At 39.8% G+C, this 18,360-nt stretch overlaps 1 protein-coding gene across 1 annotated transcript in view; it reads left to right on the top strand.

Annotated features, from left to right (window-relative positions):
- Window positions 1-1,091: 1,091 nt before the first annotated feature.
- The window catches only part of CMC1 (C-X9-C motif containing 1), an 84,794-nt gene continuing 67,525 nt past the window's right edge, over window positions 1,092-18,360 (top strand). The window contains exon 1 of the mRNA XM_006741645.3: window positions 1,092-1,293. Within this exon, the coding sequence (XP_006741708.1) occupies window positions 1,275-1,293 (19 nt within the window). The 5' untranslated portion in view covers window positions 1,092-1,274. The remainder of the gene's footprint in view (window positions 1,294-18,360) is intronic.

The raw sequence follows: 18,360 nt of genomic DNA, 5'->3' as shown, positions 1-18,360 counted from the left end.
CCAACTAGCAAAACGTGGATGTGACAAGCAAGCATTTCTGAAGGCTGGTTGGTGAGTGGAAATGAGCATAACTGCCACCAGAAAGTTTCCTTTAACGAGAAGAGGGCAGTTGGGGTTCTTCAGGAGCATAGCTATCACCTTCCTTCATTTTTCTCAAAAACATACAGCTTTGGGCGCCTGGGTGGCTCAGTTGGTTAAGCGACTGCCTTCGGCTCAGGTCATGATCCTGGAGTTCCTGGATCGAGTCCCGCATCGGGCTCCCTGCTCGGCAGGGAGTCTGCTTCTCCCTCTGACCCTCCCCCCTCTCATGTGCTCTCTCTCATTCTCTCTCTCAAATAAATAAATAAAATCTTTAAAAAAAAAAACCAAAAAAACATACAGCTTTAATTGACAGAGTCGGGATTTGTAACATCACCCAAATCAGGCTGTGCCTTAGGCCCCTAAGAATAATATTTGCTAGCGCCCAATTTTTTATTTCTCCTCCAGGGGAGCCACAGGCTGCTGATTTGTGGGAGAAATAATGATACTGCACAAACTATACCACCTCTATAGTAGAACAAGCTGTGCATATCTCGCATGTGCGGAGTTTATCACATTTAACAGCGTGTTGCTTTTATCTGACTCTCCTGCCAACACGATACTACAGTAGGATAGGGATCTTATTTTTATTCAATTATTTGCCCCTCGTATTTAGAACCCGTGGCTGGAACCTGACAGGCATAAAATAGACATTTATGAATGAATGAACGTTAACGAAGAAAAAATAAAAGAACAGGATGATTCATTCCGTTCTCCAAAGCCGGACGTGGAGGGAGGGGCTTGGCCGTGAACCTAGTCGCCACGTGAGGCGCACTCCCAAAGGCCCACAGCTTCGGCTCTGGTCTCCGCAGACCCGAGTCTGCAAGCGGGTGCTCACGGTTCTTCCCAAGCCAGGCTGCGCGCGTCTGAAACAGTCCCGCCTCCAAGGCACGCGAGGTCACACCCCCTTCCCGGTCATTCCCTGGTAGATGTCCGTTCCCCTTCAGTTACAGGCTTCGGGGAGGGGTCAGGAGAGCGCAGGCGCAATGGGCGGCGGAAGTAGCGAGTAGGGAAATAAGAAGGAAGGAAAGAGGCCTGCCGCGCTTTGCGGAGGGCACTGCGCTCCTCCTCCACCGCCTCTTCCTACCGCGGGAAGCTCTGGGCGGCCGCACGTGCCGCCCAGCCCAGGCTCCTCCCCTCCCTTCCCCCCGCCCCGTCCGGGAGCGGCCGGGAGCTGCTTTCCTCTGCCCGCCGAGATGGCGCTCGACCCCGCAGGTACGGGGGCGGGACGCGGGGGTTGCTGAGGAGTCACGGGTCGGCTCCCTAACCGCGGCTGTGCGGTTGGGGGCCGGCCTGGGAAAGGGGCCGAGCGCTGAGGTTGCACCGTTTTCGGAGACGTCCGCTCACGCGCGGCCGGCCTGCCGCCTTAGGGTTTCTGGCAGCCCCAACTTCTTCCCTGCAGTCTTCGGTCTTCTTCCCGCTCCTTGGGGTTCGGGTTAGGTGAAAGGCTTGGCTTTGCTGTATAAGCTCTCGTCCATTTGTGGCTTACACACATTTCCTTCTTAACGCGACTGGTCTTTTCATCTTTTTCGCCCCTCTGGGGCACTGATTCCTTTAAGTATCTGTAATCTAACTTAAAAGCGGTAATCCAAAAGACCCATCATTGTGGCAAGAGTCCGTTTCTTGAGAAAGGATCCCCAAGGTTTTGATCAACGTTATTTTTAACTTTAGTGTTTCCACCCCACTTGCATTTGCAGCGGTAGTTTCAGTTTCCCTCGAATTCCCGTCCTTACAGAAGCTCACCTGCCGTGTCCTTGCTTTAAGCTATTTATGTTACGGAAGCTCACCTGAGGTATCTTTATAGGGTATTCATGTAAATATAGGGAACTTCATTTTTGAAGGGAATGGTAATTGGTCTAGTCCACTCCCTTCATTTTATGAATATGGAAACTTGAAGCATTGGGAGGAGTAGTAATGGCTTCAAACCTTTGGAGATTCAGAAATGGAAAAGTCACTTTGGTGGCCCTCAAGGAGAACGGAAAGTGTAGGTAGCCAACAAGTAGTACTATTTATTGAACGCTTTATTATCAAGCTAAGTATTCTCAGTTGTCCAACAATAGTGTGTGGTGTGGTAGGTAGTATTATCTCCCTCTTACGGATTAGGGAACAGGTGGAGAGAGGATCAGGGACTACTCTAAAGCATAAAATAATTTCTGGAACACCTAATAATCATACCAATATTGGGCCAGGTGGTTGGATTAGACTTTATGAGGCAGTTAACAATTGATCTGGGCTTTAAAGGATAATTTCCAGTGGTTGGAGTTGGAGAAGAGGCGGCAGGATGAGGAAATGTATGGGCAGTAAAGTGCACTGTGTGAGGTTTGGTCACAGGGTGTAAATAAGGGGTGGGTAAGGAAAATTAGAAAGTGGATTAAAGCCTATTACAGTAGCGCCACACCCAGAGTGGAGCCCAGAGTGGGGCTTGAACTCACAACCTGAGATCCAGACTTGAGCTGAGATCAAGAGTTGGGAACTCAAGCGACTGAGCCACCCAGATGCCCCATAGTTCTAGTATCTTGAGCTGAAAGGGATATTCAAAGCAGCCTCATACAAATGAGGAAACGGACACAGAGAGAGGTCAAAGACTTTCAAATGTCTATATTCTTGAATTTAGATCCACGAGAAAATTTAGAAAAAAATCATACTTGCCGTCTCCACTTTTTTTTTTTTTAAAGATTTTATTTATTTGACAGCCCGAGAGCACAAGCAGGGGGAGCAGCAGAGGGGGAGAGAGAGAAGCAGGCTCCCAGCTGAGCAGGGAGCTGGACGTGGGGCTTGATCCCAGGACCCTGGGATCATGACCTGAGCTGAAGGCAGGAGCTCAACTGACTGAGCCACCCAGGTGCCCCATTTACTTTTTTACTGTCGAGTTACTCTTAACCCACTCAAATCTTATGGTATGCCCAAGGCTACCCAGCTAATTGCTGGTAGAGTCAAGGCTGGAATAGAACTCCATAATTCATTTCCAGGCCAGTGTTACAGACCCTGCCTCTGTTGGAGTATTTATTGATTAAACAAATACATGCCCGTTACATGTCACAAGCATACAGTGTTAGAAGAAAGAAGACAGCCCACCCCTATGCCCCCATATACATTTTGCCGGATTATGATAAACATGACAGTAGGTGGTGAAGAGAGGACTACCTCCGAGTGATCTGTGAAGAGCTCCATGAGGAAGTGTTGTTTGAATTGGAAATCTGAAGGACAAGATGAAGTAGCAATATGAAGAGGTAGGGAAAAAGTACGCCAGGCAGTCCGAAGTAGCAAATGCTTAAACAGTTGCCTGGAATTAAGGTCAGAGTGGTGGAGTTCCGTAAGGGAAGATGTTGGGGAAGTAGGCAGGAGCTTGATGCTGCAGGGCCTTGAAGGCTCTGATAAGAAGGCATTTGGAGGCTTCTAAAGAGGGCAGTGACATAATATAAATTATGTCTTTACTACCCTGACTGCGGTGGTAGCATGCACTATGGAGGGGTCCTGAGTGGAAGCAGGGAGACAGGTTAAGAGATGGTGGCAGTAGTCCAGGCCAAATATGTTAGTATCTTAGCCTGGAATGGTATTAGAAAAGCTGGAAAAGAATATAAAGCTTATTCGGTTGATGTTTTGAAGGAGCAGTTGAGCTGCTGTTGCATTGAATAAAGGTGGTGAGGGAAAGGGAGGCATTAAGGATAATTAGGTTTTTTACCAACTGGGTGGCTGGTGATGGTCAAATCTAACAGTATGATCATTGGAAACTTGATAAAAGCAGGGATGGAAGCAAGATTGAATGGGAAGGAAGAAAGTGGAGTCAGCAAGTTGGAAGTTTTAAATTTTTCTTACCTGTTTAAATTCCGGAATAAAAATATTAAAGCCAGTTTTGTGTTTTTTTAACTTCATTTTTGTTTGGTTCCTGAATTGAAGCATAGGTTCACATTTTGATATTTCTCTTGCTTTTTATACAGTGGTATATGCCCATACTAGTAGTTACATCAGATGAGGTTTATATAGCAAAGTCTCTTTTCCACTGGTTTATGTTAGATTTTTAAAAATCTTTTATTAAGTTTTTAATTTTAATTCCAGTATAGTTGACACAGTGTTATATTAGTTCCAGGTGTACACTATAGTGATTCAGCAATTCTATGCATTACTCAGTGCTCATCAGGATAAGTGTACTCTTTAATCCCTATCACCTGTTTCATCCATTCCTCCACCTACCTCTGGTAACCGTATGTTTGTTCTCTGTAGTTAAGAGTCTGTTTCTTCATTTGTCTGTTTCTCTTTTTTTTCTTTTTTGCTTGTTTTGTTTCCTAAATTCCACATGAGTGAAATCATATGGTATTTGTCTTTCTCTGACTGACTTATTTTGCTTACTATTATACTCTCTAGCTCCATCCATGTCGTCCCAAATGGCAAGATTTCATTCTTTTTTATGATTGAGTAATATTCCATTTTGTATGTATATACCACATCTTCTTTATCCATTCATCTATTGATGGACAGTTGGGCTGCTTCCATAATTTGGCTATTGTAAATAATGCTGCTGGAAACATAGGGGTGCATGTATCCCTTTGAATTAGTGTTTTTTGAATTTTTTGGGTAAATACCTCGTAGTGTGATTGCTGGATTGTAGGGTAATTCTATTTTTAAGTTTTGGAGGAATCTCTGTACTGTTTTCCACAGTGGCTGCACCAGTTTGCATTCCCACCAACAGTGCATGAGGGTTCCTTTTTCTCCACATCCTCTCCAACACTTGTTGCATGTGTTTTTGATTTTAGCCATTTTGACAGGTAGGAGGTGATGTCTTATTGTAGTTTTGATTTGCATTTCCCTGATGATGAGTGATGTTGAGCATGTTTTCACGTGTCTGTTGGCCATTTGGATGTCTTTGGAAAAATGTCTATTCATGTCTTCTGCCTATTTTTTTAATTGGATTATTTGGTTTTTTGGTGTTGAGTTGTATGAGTTCTTTATATACTTTGGATACTAAACCCTTATCAGATGTGTCATTTGCAAATATCTTCTCCCATTCAGTAGGTTGCCTTCACTGGTTTATGTTAGATTTTTAAAGATCTTTGTACAAGTTTGATCTAACTAACTTTGTAGGGTCCATTTTTCTCAAGAAACTCTGAACTCAGCATTGAAATGCAGGTTATATACTTACTCTTCTATGTAGTTTTATTGAAACTATTTTTCTTTTTGTTAATGTAGAGGTAATAAGGGCACTCTGTACATTTTTCAGCTGTAATTTTGTTCATTATTTTCTCCTACTATTTGAATGCAGAGAGAAAAGCTGGAGGGAGTCCACAACACCCAAGAAAAGTGGCTGTGGAAAGAGATTAATATTTGTAAAAACTACTCGTATGTGGGTTGTTCTCCCGGATATTCAGATTTAATTCACTAAGCCTCTGACATTTTAAATAGTCCATAGACAGTTCTAATATGCAAATAGAGTAGAGGAGGAACCACTGTTCTGAACTCTTCCACTTTTATTGACTTATTCTTCAGCTTTGTTTTCTTATCAGTCTAATCTTCCTATTTCCAGAGAAAATTATCCCTACATTTTTAGCCATGAATGGGACCTTTGATGGCATAATAATGGTTCAGAAATATACAGTATAGCACATTTTCGTATAATAGAACTTAAGCATAGTCTAGTCCAATTTATATTTGCCAATTTAGAACCCCTTCTACAAGTATTGTATATTTTAAGAATCTAGTCAGACTTAAGTGATTGCAAATTTAAATGGTTGTGTATTTTGAATGCATAACACATGATCACCTATAGGAACAGTTTTAAAAGTGGTGCTTGTTAAAGTAGAATTTTCAAAAAGGTAAAATTATTACTCATGCAAATACAAAATGAACATGTGTTGAAGATTTTCTTCAACTCATTAATTAGGGAAGCAGTAAAATGTAAAACAGTCCAAAAGCATTTGAGAAACTAGATGCATAGACAGTTTCATAGATTACTTGCTTAGATAAAAGAAAAATGGTTAGTTTACAACAGGACCATATACTGTAATCTTTGGGGTTATCTTTTCCACTGGTCAGAAATTATGTCTGTCTTTATTCAACAAAGTTCTAGACATTAACCGCCTCCTGTAACAAGTTATAAAAGGGCCTGGTAGTGGAAAGTCAAGCCCAGGGCTGTACTGAAAGAACACCCAGTTATTCCTTTGCTATTTCCAGACTCCAAAGAATTTTCCAACCTGATTATATTCCCAGAAGACAACTTACAGAAACCTGGGCCTGATAATTTTGATTACTTTCTGTAATAACCAAAAGAGATTCCCTTTTTCCTTTTTTTTTTCTTGTACCATTCCCTCTTTTAGCAGGGTAGCTAGCTCCCATTTCCTCATCCATTAGTGTGGATTTGTTCTCTACTTTTGCGTGATGGAGCGCTAGCAGCAGAGAGGTTTCCTTAATCAAGTGTGTGTGTCCCTCTAATGGTGTTTTCCAGAAATCTAAGTAGGGGAGGAAGATGGGACAGCGAGGGCTCAGGGGATGGAAAGTGGAGTCAGGAATTTCACGACATCCCTTGAGTAGATGTTGAAGGTGTGTCTTGGGAGGGTGGCCTCATGGCAGTTCTCTGAGTATTTGAATGATAGGGGTTCTTTTAGTGGTTCCTGTGGGCATGTAGGTAGATTAGCTTTGGGGGTAGTAGCACTTACTAAATTCACTGGAGGTTTTTAAGTTAGACATCTAAACAGATTTGAAGACTTTTCTGAGCACTGTGTAATTAATATATAAAAGGTTATATAGCTGATTAGAAAAATTTTGATTTTATTCTTCTATAGCTCTATAGTATTCTCTTAGACATAAATTACATTTGTAGTTCAGAGCTAAAAATCTGTTTAACTTGTAAATTTTACATATTTCTAAACTCGAAGTATATTTGTTATAGGAGTTATGAATCATGAATCATGAAATGTTTTGTCAACCAGGTCAAGGAGTTTGAATTTTATCCTGAGAACAATGGGAAGATGCTGCAGATTTTTAGGCAAATAGAACTTTCCTTCATTTTCTGTTTATCTGACTTTTCATCAGATCTGGGTTATTTGTTCTCAGCAGAACACTGCCTAAGTGGTGATGTATCTTCCTCTTGGTATCATATCTGGAGGCACATAATGTTTGTTTCTCATAGGTGATATTAATTTTGATCACAAGGGCTTTGTCCCATTTCTTTGTTTTTCCTCTCGCCATTAATTAGTAATCTGTGGGAAGACCATTTAAGACTAGGCAAATACCCATTCCTCATCAAAAAATTCCCCTTTGATGTGGTATCCATTGATGATTTTTGCCTGATTCAGTCTTTCCTACTATGGTTGCAGAATGACGATTTTCTGCCTCCAGCATTCTCTCCACATTTATTAGATGGTTGTTGACATTTCGATATAAGCCAGAGACTATTTTGTTTCTTGTTTATTTATTTATAGATTTATTATAGATGTGCACTCATGAATTCCTACCTTTCCACTGGTTTATAATTTGTTACTGTATGTAATTTGGTGCTCACATTTTCCCAGATTTAGCCAGTGAGAGAGTTCCTTCAAACTAGCTTCTGGGTCCTTGTGATATGTTCCCATCCTTTTTTGGAGCATTTCCTTTTTTTCTCACACAAGGTGTTTCTGGTTCATCTTGTACCTGTTCTGGCCCATCCATAGAATTCGTCCTCTGACAAACCCTGGTTCCTTTATTTGGGCATGACATTACAGAACAAGGTCTGAGGACCATTGGATGTTTCACATGCAGGTTTATGAATGGCATGCTCTTAGGGAAAAACCTGTGAGGGACTGAGGGGAACAGGAAAGGGAAGGGGAGGAAGCTGAGCAAGGATGTGGTTTCAGGGAAGGCTGGTCTCAACCTGATCAGCTCTGGTGCACCACAAAGTGCAGGCTTGTCCCACTTTGGAGGCAAGGGCACTGGGCTTTTGTGCCCTCTGTCAGTCCTTGCCCACTGCAGGAGATGGGAGAGGGGCATCAGGAAGGAAAGCTAGAATGTGCTACCGTGGCCAGGGGCAGTCCTGAAAAGGTTGCAGGGGTGAATGCTTCTGCATTCTGCTGGGGGGGTGGGGGGTGGGTGGAATTCCAGCTTTGTCCTAAAAATCATTTATCTGAAGCTTCTAGGAACCTTTGTTCAGGTAGTGAGAGTTTGGATAGTGGTAGGTCAGATAGGAAGGGCTACTTGCACAAATATATAAATACGCGCAGGTGTGTGTACAGGCTCCAGGTGTGAACATCATGGGGTTGTGGTAATGACATTGGCCTAAGATATACCTAACATCTGCCAAACTGTGCGTTGTTTTTTTTTTCTCTAGGTCATTTGACATGCTGTTCTTTCTTTTTAGAATTTTCCCTCTCTTCCCCATCCCCAAATCTAATTCTCGTTCATTTTTCACACCTCACTTTAGAATCATTTGCATAGGACGCTTTCCCTGATTGTTACCACCCCACAATCTTTCAAAAAACAATTTTAAAATTATTTGAGATTTTTAAAAACTCATATATGTCATATAACCTGGGTATAGAGTTTTTCATTCTAGACCTAGAGTTTTTTTCCTTGAGAAATAAAGTGAAACTTACAGATGTGATTTGTCTGTATGTGTCCAATGATTTGAGAGAGGAAGAAAAGCATTGTGTGGAGAATGAGATTATTTACCTGTGTAGTAAACAGTAAATATTTCTCATATGATTTCACCTCTTTAAGTTTATCAGAGACTAGATGATTAGAGAAGATAAACCGGTTAATTACATCTAGATGATAAGAGATTGCCCACCAATGGGGGGCCAGGGTGGGGGGAGAGCACTGTCCTGTTATGGAAATAGCACCCAATTGAATTGGGAAATTAGTAATGATATCTTCTTGTTTTAGACTTTGCCATTAACCTTAGGCCCAATTCTAAATGGCATAATCTCAGGTTTGAGGATGAGGGGTAGGGAGAGTAAGGTTTATCAGATAACTGTAAAAGCTGCTTTTTTTTTTTTTTTTAAAGATTTTATTTATTTGACAGAGAGGGAGAGCAGCAGAGAGAGGGAGAAGCAGGCCCCCTGCAGAGCAGGGAGCCCAACTTGGGGCTCGATCCCAAGACCCCGGGATCATGACCTAAGCCAGAGGCAGCCGCTTAACGACTGAGCCACCCAGGTGCCCCTGAGAGCTGCTTTAAGCCTTAAACTTTTATGATTTTTAAATACTTGCAGTTGGTCTCAAGGGATTCTTGACTCAGCACAGAAGTTTATGTTCCATTGGCTGGATGAATATCCTTATTTTTGTATAAGGGTGTTAATAGCATATGTGTAGAATTCCCTAAGTTTATAGTTGTCAAAAAATACTACCTTTTACTTGATATAAGTGGATCAAACAAAACTGCCCAAATAAGAACACTGATGCCCAAATTAACCTTCTCCCCCACCAGCCCCGATTGTATTTTAACATTTTTAAGTAAAGAGATTGAGGGGAAAATTTTTTTAGGCATGGTATTTAATATCCTGCATTGTGTTTTTGCTGACGAACTGTTACTGGGAATTTTTTGTTTTTTTGTTTTTGTTTTTGTTCTTACAGATCAAAGGATATGTTAATTAAGCATGAAGAATTAAAATACTAAATTTCAGTGGGGCACCTGGGTGTCTCAGATGGTTGGGCGTCTTGCCTTAGGCTCAGGTCCTGGTCCCAGGGTCCTGGGATGGAGCCCCACATCGGGCTCCTGCCTCAGCGGGGGGCCTGCTTCTCCCTCTCCCTCTGCCTCTCCCCCTGCTCATGCTCTCTCTCTCTCTCTCTCTCTCTCTGTGTCTCAAATGAATAAATAAAATCTTTAAAAAAAATACTGAGTTTCAAATGTTTATGCGACAGAATAAGGAACTAGCTTGCTTTACTCATCATTGTGTAGACAAGCCCTAGCATGGTGACTGATACGTAGTAGATGCCTAATATCTGTTAACAGAATGAATATCTATAATTATCAAATATTGAAACACTTAATCATGGGTCATTTATTAAACTGAGTGTATATTTACCATGTGCCAGCAGTTAAAGGGAATTAAGAGATAAATTAGACATGGTCTCAGACCTCATTAAATTTAAGTTTCATGCAGCATTCCTTGATTTAGCGACATATTAGAATTATTTGAGGAGCTTTTAAAAATACCAATGCCTGGGTTTATCCCAGCATTTCTGATTTAACTGGTCTGGGTGGTGCCCAGACATCATAATTTTATCAAGCCCTCTCAGGTGCTTATTAGGTGCAGCCAGAATTGAGAATTTCTGGTACCAAAATCTATCTTAGTCTCTTTGGCCTGCCATAACAGCATACCATAGACTGAGTGGCTTAAACAACAGGTATTTATTTTCCCAGTTCTGGAGGCCGGAATGTCCAAGCTCAAGGTGCTGGCCAGTTTGGTTGCTGATTCTTCTTATAAGACCACCTGTCAGATTAGGGCTCTACCCATATGATCTCCTTTAACACTTAATTGCTTCTCCAAATAAAGTCATATTAAGGTTTAGAGCTTCAGTATGAAGTGGAGTGGGGGAGGGGGACAAAGATTCAGTCCGTGGCAACTACTGATCTATCAGGAGAAGAAGATTGCACAGATGGTGTGATGTGATGTGTTAAGTCCAGAATCAGTTAGAGCCATAGCATTGGTGTACACAAAATCTTGGGCTTAAAGGAGGAGAAAGCACTTTCAGGTGCTGGGTTCAGAGAGAACTTGGGGATGGAACAAGTGTTTGATTTTAAATCGGTGGACTTTGATAAGAAAATAAGAGGTAGAAAATGGTAAATAAGGGCAGAAGATTCAGCTGGAGTTTGACTTTACAGTTATTTGCTGGGTAATGTTGCAAGATTGCTTTGAGTTTTCTGAGCCCCCCCCACTACTTTATAATATCTTGTGTGTGGTGATGTTTGTAAAACAATTCCTTCTACCGCTTCTCCCTTCCTTCTTTAAATATTTATTGTGTTGCTTTTGTGTACTGTATAAATGTAAGTTGATTATTTTAGGTAAGGAGGATAACATAACCACCAGGATGGCAGAATGAAGATTTAAATTGTTGAAATTTTTAAGTTGAAATCGTGGTGCTGGTGGGACTTGGAAATTGCCAATAGACACCTGAAAATGTGGGCAGAGTAGATTTGGAGCTGGAAATAAGCACTGAGAACATGGCATAATCAGCAGCATCTTTAAAGGTAGAACCTTGTGGGGTTGCCACAGGAGGAATAGGAGCAGATCTTACCTTGGAATCGTTTATGCTTTTTCTAGTATTATTGCATTTGTTCAGAATATTTTTGAGACTCCTTTAGGATTTGCCTTCAGCCAGTACGGTCCATTCATCTCAACATCCTCATTTTTAGCACATTTTTTGTGTAGGAGGTGAACTTGAATTTCAGCCAAGGTTAGCCAGGGGCAATCTGGTGAAGGTGGTAGATGATCATCCTGGGAAATGCCCCTCCCCCAGAAAAGTTGTATTATGGAACTGGTTTTCATGTTAACGCACACTGACTGAAGGTCACAGCAAGAAAGACGTGAGTGGTGTGAGCAAAGTTTGATTCTTTGAAATAAGTGAATAACCTCTCAATGTAAAAATAATTCCCCCACTCCATTACAAAGTGGCACATATTTTTTGAAGAAATGTTATGAAATATTGTAAGATGAAGGACAACTGGTGGAATAGAGTGGCCAAAAGCACTGAGGAACATCCATAGATTTGAGGATAGTCTACCATGTTCTAGATGTACATCAGAGAAAAATCAGGTGTGTATTGCTGAGAAGGCTTAGGCATGCTGTCTCTTATTTCTTTCTCAAATACCTGTTTCTGTCTCCCATAACACTGCTGATTTCCTGTTACATATCAATGGGAAGTTGTGCTTGTAGGAAAAGATAGTCTCAAAGTTTTACCAAGTAAAGTAAAAAAAATAAATAAATAAAAAGTAAACCAACGGAGATTGCAGCACATTTCTTAAATTGGCATGTCTTCTTGTATAAGTTGATTTCCTGCTTTGGTATATGTTTAGATTTGTTGTCCCCTTTTGGCCTCATCTTGGTTAAAGTAATGTGGGTGGGAGAGGAAGTTTTCACACCTAGCAATCTACAGAATCTGAGGTCCAAGAAATAGGTGCTTTTGGGAAATGGGCACATCTAGTGTGAACTAGGTGGTTATTAACAGTGAAAGCTGATAGGACAAAGTAGTTCAAATGAAGACTACTATTGTGGGATATAGGTGGTATTTGACCCAGAAGCTAAGCACAAATAGGCACATCTACCTCACTGACGTGCTTTCCATATTTTGTTGAAGTTTGAGCTTATAAAAAAATTAGATTGTTGCCAATTGACCTAATACATGATGTTTACTTTCCTTGAAGGTATTTTTTCAGCCAGCTGACAAATGGCTCCTCTTGTGTTTTTTTTTCTTTTAAATAATTTTCTCCATGCTAGAAATCAGAGAATCAGAATTCCGTTTAACTTTCTGATAAAGAAAAAAATCTGAACAGTGAGTTTTTTATTTTGCCTGTGCTTCTGATACTTCTGAAACAATCTTAACTATCTAAGGGTTATTTCACACTTTGCATAACTTCGGAAGCTTACATAACCTTGTTTGCTGAAATCCCCTTAAATAGGCCACCACCCCCATGTGTGTGGTGTGTCATGGAAGAAGATTTGAGACCTGGGTTACATGATCTTGGCATTGTCGCTTTATCAGAAACTTGGGTTATTTCACCTCTGGGTCTCCACTTCTTTATCTGCAAAATGGAATCAAAGTACTTTACCTGGGAGGGCTGTTACACAGACTGTGGGGCATTCATTGCCCTATCTTGAAGGCCTCATAGCCAGAGACAGCCCGGAATTTTTTTTGTGGGGGGGGGGAAGGGTGCAGAATATCTCCTACTACTGATTTTTTTTCTTCTGGTTTTGTCAGTTCAAGTAAGGCTTGAAGGTAAGAATGTGAAAGGAGCACTATCTTCACTGTCTTAATTTTCCCAACCTAAGTATCTCTGCCACCCACCCCCCTCTTCATTTTATCATAGCAAGAAAGCACAAGCAAGCAGCAAGAACCTGAAAATCTGATCAAGAGCATCCCTATTTTTGTGCTGTTGAGGAGAACTGGAGGCTCCCTAGCTTCCTGGTGTGAAATGAAGCACTTACTGGAAATGTAGCAATTGAGAACACTGGTCTTTCTATGTTGTTCCTGATACCATCTGCCTGGAGCCCTTCATTTCCAGGCTCTTGGTAGCTAGCTAGTAAAGAAGAGACCTAAAGATAGAAACTGTGGCTAATGAGAATACTGTTGCAAACTTACTGCAAGCATTTTTCTTGTTTTTCCTCCAGACTAAAGAGTAGCACCCTTCAAGAGCAAATACATTTAACTAGGAAGTTAAAAAAAGGGGGGGGGGGCATTATCTAAATAAGAATCAAATTAGTTAGAACATTTTCACTATTGAAACAAGGCATACCTTGCCCTTCCGCCTGGCCTCACGTCTTTCCAGTGAAAGATTCTGTAATGTTCTGATTTGCTTCACTGTTATCTTTGTGGATTCATAGCAGGTGCTGTTGTCAGTAGTCTTACCATCTACTACTGCCATCCTGCAAGAACACGTGAGCCCCAAAGCAAAATCTGAGCTAACAAATTCAGCCAGTGGAAAAGGTGAAAATTGACTTTCAGGTGATGATAGAATGTTGAGAAGTTAGAGCTTTGGAAATTTTCCCTGGTGGTGTTATCCTGATTCTTTATCTCAGTATAAATTCATGTGACTGTACAGTAGCAAACTCTCAAATTTTGATTTTTTTTTTTTTGGCAGGTTCTTGTACAAATGTATAACATATATGCATCACATTGACTTTGAGAGAATCGTTCTGTAATTTAATGAATAGAAAGTATACTTTATTGATAATTGTGTTGAAGATAGTTTTGTAATATGTATAAAATCGTAATTTAATAATATTCAGTGGTTGATATGCTATCAAATGAGAGAATCTTTAGCAGAATTTATTTACATATATATAAATATATAAAATATATATATAAAATATATAAAATATTATATATTAAGTCTGTTATTTCTGATTTAACATCAAGAGTTTGGAAAATCTAAATCAATATTCATGTGATTCTGGAATTTTTTTTTTTTTTTTTGCCCTAGGAGGTTTTAGAAGAATGATCAGGAGTTTTTGCAAGCCATTTAAAAAAATGTGTTTAAATAGGAATTATAACCTAGAATTCATAAATAGGTAAATTTCTACTATAATTTCTTAAGGAAAAATAGTTCAATATTACACAGCTATGCCTGTATTTAAGGAACTGATTTGAAAAATTAGTGCTTTTGTTATCTAAGACCACTGCAAAGTTTATAGAGCAAAAGATACTCATCAGGACACATTATTAATAAGCTGTATAGATTAAAATTATATAAGTGAAGAGATAACATTTCGAAATTGATTTTATAAAATAGGTCAGTATATCACAGTGTTTCTTCTCATTAATTTGCACGTTAATAACTTATGCCCCGTATGATGTGTGCTGCAGACCAGGAGAAAAGAAGTATGTGGAGATAGTCCCCTGTTATATTATTTCCCTTCAAGTACACATCAGCTTTCCACTCCGCAGGATGTCTCACATCTGAAATTCACCATGTCCACAGATGAAGTCCTCTCCCACCTGGTGTTTTCTGTTGTGTTCTCTGTGTCAGTGAGTGGCCACAGCATTTCCCTGGGAGCCAGACAAACTGGGAGCCTTCTTTGAATCCTCTTAGTCCCTGCAGGCCCTGTGAATCTTGTAGGGCCTCCCTCAAAGCTGCCCTTTTTTCTCCATCCATACTTCCAGTGCCTTCTATAAGCTCAGTGTCCTTTTTCCCATCTGACAGCAGCTCTGGCAAAGCCAAGGAGAAAGAGAAAGCATAAATAACTAGTTTAGGCCAGATTTCAGCAAACCATGGTCCAGGCAAAGTCTGGTAAGGCCTGTAAGCTATCAGTGGTTAGTAACATTTGAAAATGTTACTAACCATTGATATACATGACAGAGATAGTTTGTAGCCCGCAAAGCTTAAATATTCACAAGTCTGGTCCTTAACTAGAAATAACTTGTTGAACCCTGGCATAGGCAATGAAAATTGGGATGCCACTATAGGTGTGGTAAAGAAAAAAATCATGTGAGTATCTTCATATCATTATTTGGAAAGTTTGATGAAATGGATAGTTTCCTTGAGAACTGTAAATTTACTAAAACTGCAGCTGGCTAAAGAATAAATAAAAAGCCCTTAGAAAATTGAATTAGTAGTTAAAACTCTGTGTCTGTCTGTCTCACACAGACATACTGAAGACCTAGGCCCTAATAGCTGGTGTATCAGTCAAGAGTTCAGAGACCACAGGGCTACTGTGTGTAGGTACGTACACGCAGACATTAAGGCCAGATACTAGGTCATGTGAATGCGGAAGCTAGTTGGGCAAGTCTGAAGTGTAGGGCAGGCCAGGCTATGGGGAAGAATGGCTATCAGCATTGGAACTCTTGGTTCTGAGCTGAAGCTGCAGTTTACAGAAGGAATTCTTTAGGAAAATCTCAGTTCTGTTCTTCAAGCTTTTCAGGCCCACCCAGATTATCTAGGATAATCTCTTTTACTTAAAATCAACTGAGAATAGACTTTAATCACATCTGCCAACTACCTTCCCAGCAATACCTGGATTAGTATTTGTTTGAATAACTGGAGACTATAGCCTAGCCAAGTTGATTCATAAAACTGACAATCACAGGTAGTTTCTACCAAACTTTAAAGGAACTGATAATGATCTTTATTTTATACAGAATGTTCCAGAGAATATAAGGGAAGAGATAGGTCCCTAGTTTATTTAAATAATGTAACTGTGATACCAAAGCAACACAGAAGAAAATCATAGGCAAATCTCAACATGAAGATAACTATAAAAATTCTAAACGGAATTTGAGCATCCAAAACAGAGGTGCTGTTAGTGTTCTACCCATCATTTTTCTAAAGGACATAGCCAGTAAGAATTTAAAAAGTAAGAGCAGAGCGGTCCCAGTGATTGTCTCCATAGAAATTAGAAGAGACTATGGCCAATTTATTAGAACTAATGAGAGTTAAGTGAGATTATGTTGGCTGTAAGGACAATATAAAAAGTTCAAGTGAAACCAGCAACAAATAATTACATGTTACTTATGAAAAGTTACCTTTACCAGTAGAAATGAATCTAGTAAAAGATTAACAGTATCTTCAAGGAGAAAATTATAGACCTTTTTCTCTACTTAATTATTTAAAGCTATGTGTTAAAATCACCCATTATGAGTGCAGATGTTTATCCTGTTTTAAAGCTAATATATTATAAATTGAGGTAAAATATGCAGTGAAGTTTATAGATTGTAAGTTTTGATAATGTATATGAGCAAATCAAGACATCCCCCAGAGAATACCCTTCTCAACTCCCATAGATAACCAGTGTTCTATTCTTCATCACCACCGAGTTTTTCATGTTCTAGAACCATGTAGTATTTATTCTTGTGCCTGGCTTGTCCTCAACAGAGTTCTTGAGCTCCACCCATGCTGAGTGTATCGGTTGTTAGTTCTTTTGTATTGCTGAGTAGTATTCAGTTGAGCATTTAGGTTGTTTCCAATTTGGGGCTAGTATGAATGCTTCCATAAACAGACTTGTACAAGTCATTTTCTGGAAGTGTGTTGTCATTTACGTTGGGTGAATGAATACCTAGGAGTGGAAAGTAGGTTGGGTGTATATTTAACTATAACTTAATGATTAGCTTTTCAGAGAAGTTAATCTCTTCACACTCTTACCAGCAATAGATGAAAGTTCCAGTTGCTCCATGTTCTGACATTTGGTGTTGTCAGTATTTTTAATTTTAGTCATTCTTGTGGGTGTGAAATGGTATAATGGGGTTCATTTGCATTTTCTTAATGACGGATGATTTTGAACACCTGTTCATCTAAATATTTACAATTTGTATATATTTTTGAGGAATCCATTCACACCTTTTGTCCCTTTTTTATTGGGTTTTTTATTTGGTTGTTTATACTTTGTTATTGATATGTAGGAGTTCTTTATATATGCTAAATTCAAGTCCTTTGTCAAATATATGTATGTATCTATATATATAGATATAGATCTGTACCTATTTTTTTTAAGATTTTATTTATTTGAGAGAGAGAAAGAGAGAGCAGGAGTGAGATGAGGGGCAGAGGGAGAGGCAGGCTTCCCGCTGAGCAGGGAGCCCAATGCGGTACTTGATCCCAGGACCCTGGGATCATGACCTGAGCCAAAGGCAGATGCTTAACGACTGAGCCACCCAGGTGCCCTGTACCTATTTCTGTACTATCTGTCTGTCTATCTACTGTGAACGCTTTCTCCTGGCTTGCCTTTTAATTTTATTCATGGTGTTTTTCAATGAACAGATTTTATATTTGATGAAATTTATCTTTTTTTCTTCTGTTTAGTGCCTTTGTGTCTTCTTTAACAAAAAAAATCTTTACTCTGAGGAATTGAAGTTTTTTTTGGTTTAATAGTTATAGTTTTTATATTTAGGTTTATGATCTGTGGCAACTTAGTTTTTGTGGGTACTGTGAAGTAGGAGATCAGGTTTAGGCTGATTTTTTTTTCCCCCCCTCCATTTTTATCCAGGTCTACCACCATTTGTTGAAAATGCTTTTATTGGGTGCCTGGGTGGCTCATTCGGTTAAGCATCTGCCTTTGGCTCAGGTCATGATCTCAGGGACCTGGGATCGAGTCCCACGTCGGGCTCCCTGCTCAGCAAAGAGTCTGCTTCTCTCTCTCTGCCCCTCCTCCCTGCTCGTGCCCTCTCTCTCTTTCTCTTTCTCGCTTTCTCAAATAAATAAAATATTTTAAAAATATTGCTTTTATTTCTTCATTCAGTAACCTTGGTGAATCTGTCAAAATAAAGTGACTGTATATAGGTGGAAACATTTCTGGACTCTATTTTGTTACATGAATCTATTTGTTTATCCTAATTATACCAGTATTACACCACTTTGATTGCTGTAGCTTTGTAGTGAGACTTGCAATCACTTGAAATCAGGTAGTGTAAGTCATCCCAATTTGTTCTTCTATTTTAACGTTGTTTTGGTTATTCTAGTCCTTTATTCTTCGACATTTTTAAGCTTTTTAAAATTATAGCTTTGTTTTTGAAATAGTTTAATGCATCAAGCTGCAAAACATGGCAGTTTTTATGTTCCTTTTCTCCAGCTTTTCCTAATGATACTGTCTCTCATTAACCATAGTACAGGTCTTCAGTGAGTATGATATTGCCTTCAAAGGGGCAAAAATTGTTATTGGAGGGAGAAAATCT

This window comes from Leptonychotes weddellii, chromosome 1, assembly GCF_054177405.1.
Source record: "Leptonychotes weddellii isolate Sample4059 chromosome 1, ASM5417740v2, whole genome shotgun sequence".
Taxonomy (NCBI): domain Eukaryota; kingdom Metazoa; phylum Chordata; class Mammalia; order Carnivora; family Phocidae; genus Leptonychotes; species Leptonychotes weddellii.
This window is presented reverse-complemented; position numbering and strand designations above follow the sequence as displayed.